The sequence below is a fragment of the Cyprinodon variegatus genome, unplaced genomic scaffold, assembly GCF_000732505.1.
Source record: "Cyprinodon variegatus isolate N-32 unplaced genomic scaffold, C_variegatus-1.0 Scaffold1050, whole genome shotgun sequence".
Taxonomy (NCBI): domain Eukaryota; kingdom Metazoa; phylum Chordata; class Actinopteri; order Cyprinodontiformes; family Cyprinodontidae; genus Cyprinodon; species Cyprinodon variegatus.
This window is the reverse complement of record NW_015151503.1, coordinates 231339-234639: the sequence shown is the minus strand read 5'-3', so window position 1 is coordinate 234639 and position 3301 is coordinate 231339. Positions and strand designations below refer to the sequence as shown.

The 3301-nt window shown below is 41.0% G+C and overlaps 1 protein-coding gene across 1 annotated transcript in view; it reads left to right on the top strand.

Moving 5' to 3' along the window:
- Positions 1-3301, top strand: part of LOC107101075 (E3 ubiquitin-protein ligase RNF213-like) — a 29511-nt gene that overhangs the window by 13619 nt on the left and 12591 nt on the right. Inside the window, 3 exon segments of the mRNA XM_015399832.1 lie at positions 381-632; positions 1017-1157; positions 1284-1353. Coding sequence (XP_015255318.1) covers positions 381-632; positions 1017-1157; positions 1284-1353 — 463 coding nt within the window.

Below are 3301 nucleotides of genomic sequence, written 5' to 3'. Positions count from 1 at the left end.
CATGAACCAAATAAAAACTGAACAGAAAGACTGACAGAGAGACAAGCAATGATCTGGCACTGAATGCTCAGGCTGAACTGAATATAAACCAGAGGAAACAGGTGAGAGGAATAAATTATAATTGAGGCAGGGAAGGAAGAGGGCAGGTGAGAGGAATTACCAATTAAGTGAGAGCAAACAGGCCAGATCATGACAGATGATAATAAAATTACAGCCAACATCACAAAACCCCTTAGCTGGCTTTTTGGACAGTATAAAAATTAAGCATCGTTTGCTTTAAAGAAACCACTTATGAGATGTTAGTATATGTTTTAGTTTTTTAACCAGATTGATTTCCTTGTTGTGGCAAATTTATTGACTACACATATCTATGTGTCTAGATTGTTGATCAACTCCTGCAAGTAGCAAAGGACCACATCACAAATGACTCCCGTGTATCTTCTAACTTTATCCTGAGGACGGCTTTTGGTGATGACTGTAAATTCCTCAAATCGCTGCAGCAGACATCTGAAGTTCACAATTCTGCAGTGTGGAGCTGCAGGGAGAGGCTGTCATTGCTTAGCCTCACACACATCATAGAGTACAGCGAACAAAAAGATGATCTGCCACTGCTCTGGAAGTTCCTCCAGAAGGTGATTGTGTAACACAAAACAAATTTTAAGAGAAAAGAATATTTGTATTTACTTTGACAGCTGGATCTGTTTGATGCAGATCGAAAAAATGTGCCAGCACTGACAAAAATAAAAAGTCTTTAGTGTGGAATTACATTTTTTCAAAGTTTTACTTTACATTATTTTCATAGAAGTTTGTTGAATCAGTGTCTGCTTAATTTAGTTGTGCAGTAGGCAAACCCAAAACTTTGTAAAACTCAGTAAAAGACTGTAAAAAGACGGTCATCTTGACAAGGGGTAGTAGTCATTTTTTTATACAGTAGGTTAAGATTATGAATAAAGAGGATTGTAATCAAATTTAAAATGTTTTTATTCAGGAATCGTTTTTTTGTTTTTTTTTCTAAGGAGAAAGAATATCGTCAGATATCGTTTCTACCAGATATAGTAAAGTTGCAGAACCGTTTGGTGAAAAAGTTCCAGAATGCCCCTGAACAGATTGTGGGTTCCATTTCTGAATTCCTAAATATTCAAAAAGGTACATTTTGAGTATTTTATAAAGAATACTATTACAAATTTCAAATTTCTAACAATTACAAACCTTATTGACTCACTGTTTTAAAATTATTGTAAAATACTTTTTTTCCTTACTATTTTTCAGGATCAGAGATAAAGATGTGGTATGAAAAACACATTGAAATATTCCTGAAAACTTGGAACCTCTTAAGAGTACATGTAACAAACAGTAAGTAAGACATTATTTATCTAGCAGAGTTTTTAGTTCATTTCTGAGTACCAACTTAAATTTTTTGATGCCTGCTGTGCTTATTTGATAATCCACACTTTTTAAGCTATTTTAAATACCTTTCCTATGTTTAAATCCAGCCCTGGAGTTGGTAAAGAGAGCTGCAAAGGGAGACAACAGATCTCATTATATTAAAATACTTTACACATTGGAGCAACTGAGATAAACAGAAAATAAATCATCATTACCTTAATTTGATTTTTCATTCCCACACTCCTTACTCCCAACCTATTTCTGTCAGGGTCCAGCCCTTTGTTTTGGTTTATTTTTAGTTTCTCTGTAATTTTGCGTCTTTGTTATTTTCAGGCAGTGTTGTGTTTTTGTGTTACTCTCTGTTGCCTCCTTGTGCCAGTTTCCTTTCCCCTTGCCTCCCTTCTAGTCACTTCTATCCACACCTGCTCCATATCAGCCTATTACCCTACTCTTTGTTCGGTCTTTCATATTTATATATATATATATATATATATATATATATATATATATATATATATATATATACACACACAACCTGTTCAGTTACTCTTTGCTGTTTTCTCTTCATTGCTTCATTGCTTTGCTTACCATGTTTTGTTTCTCTCTATTGCCTCCAATTTTTTGGGTTTTCTGTATGTTGTTTTTGGACTTTGCTTCTGTTGCCTTTGAAATTTTATTTAATCTGCAAGAACCCATCTCTGCCCCCTCATCTCTGCATTTGGGTCCTCAACCAACTTCCACCAAATCCTGACAGAAGAAACCAGCCATAATGGAACCTGCAGAGGCCAGTCTGGTGGACTCCAAAGCAAACTTTTATCTGAATCTAAGGAATGTTTGGACGCTATTGCCACTCTCAGCCCGCCTTGGAAGAGGGTGAGAGCAGTTGGCCAACTAAAGAAAATTCTTCTCCCAAATTCCCCACTCCTTGCCACCCTAGAAATAACTGACCCTTCTGAGGAGATTGAATGGAACAAACCGCTGCTGCTCAATTGCTCAATCAACTTCCATCAGCCAAACCATCACTCACCTGTTTACCTGCTTCACTTTCTGCTAATCCCCCACTGCCCTCTGCTTCCAAGCACAGGCAGAAAAATGCTGCCTCTTGAGCGGGTCAGACTGACACTGCCACTTCCTTCCTGATGGGTCAAACTGTCGCTGCCACTGACTCTCCAGTGGGTCAGCCTGCTGCAAACCGTACTCCTCCACCAAGCCAGGTCAGTTTTCCTTGTGGTCACTACCTCTAAGGACAGTTCTATTTGCCCCATACAACCACAAATCATAAGATCAGATTCTCCCCAACTACAGGCATCAGAACTTTTTGAATTATTTTATGGGGAGAACGAGGACTTTTTCCCTTTCCTTCCACTTCCATCAACTCCCTGCTAGTCTTTCCCGAGCCAGAGCCCATTAGTTGGACGGCTCCCGAGCATGAGCCCCTTAGCAGTCCAGTTCCCGAGCCTTTTAGCGGGCCAGAGGCAGAGCCCGTTGGCGGGCCAGGGCCCTTTGGCAGGCCAGTCCCCAAGCCAGAGCCCTTTAACTGGCCAGTCCTCCCAGTACCTCAGTCAGTTCCTCTCATTGCCCTAGCCCTTCAGTCAGCTCCTCTCAGTTTCCTAGCCCCTCAGTCAGCTCCTCTCAGTTTCCTAGCCCCTCAGTCAGCTCCTCTCACTGTCCTAGCCCCTCAGTCAGCTCCTCTCAGTGTCCTAGCCCCTCAGTCAGCTCCTCTCAGAGTCCTAGCCCCTCAGTCAGCTCCTCTCAGGCCCCGTCCACACGAAGACGAACCCTGGCCTAAACGCACAAATTTTTCACCAAACCAGCCTCTCATCCACACGAAGCCGGCGTTTCGGGGGTCTGTAAACGATCATTTTTTTATTCAGCCTTCAGAGTGGGAAGATTCTGAAACGCCGTTTTCGCGTTT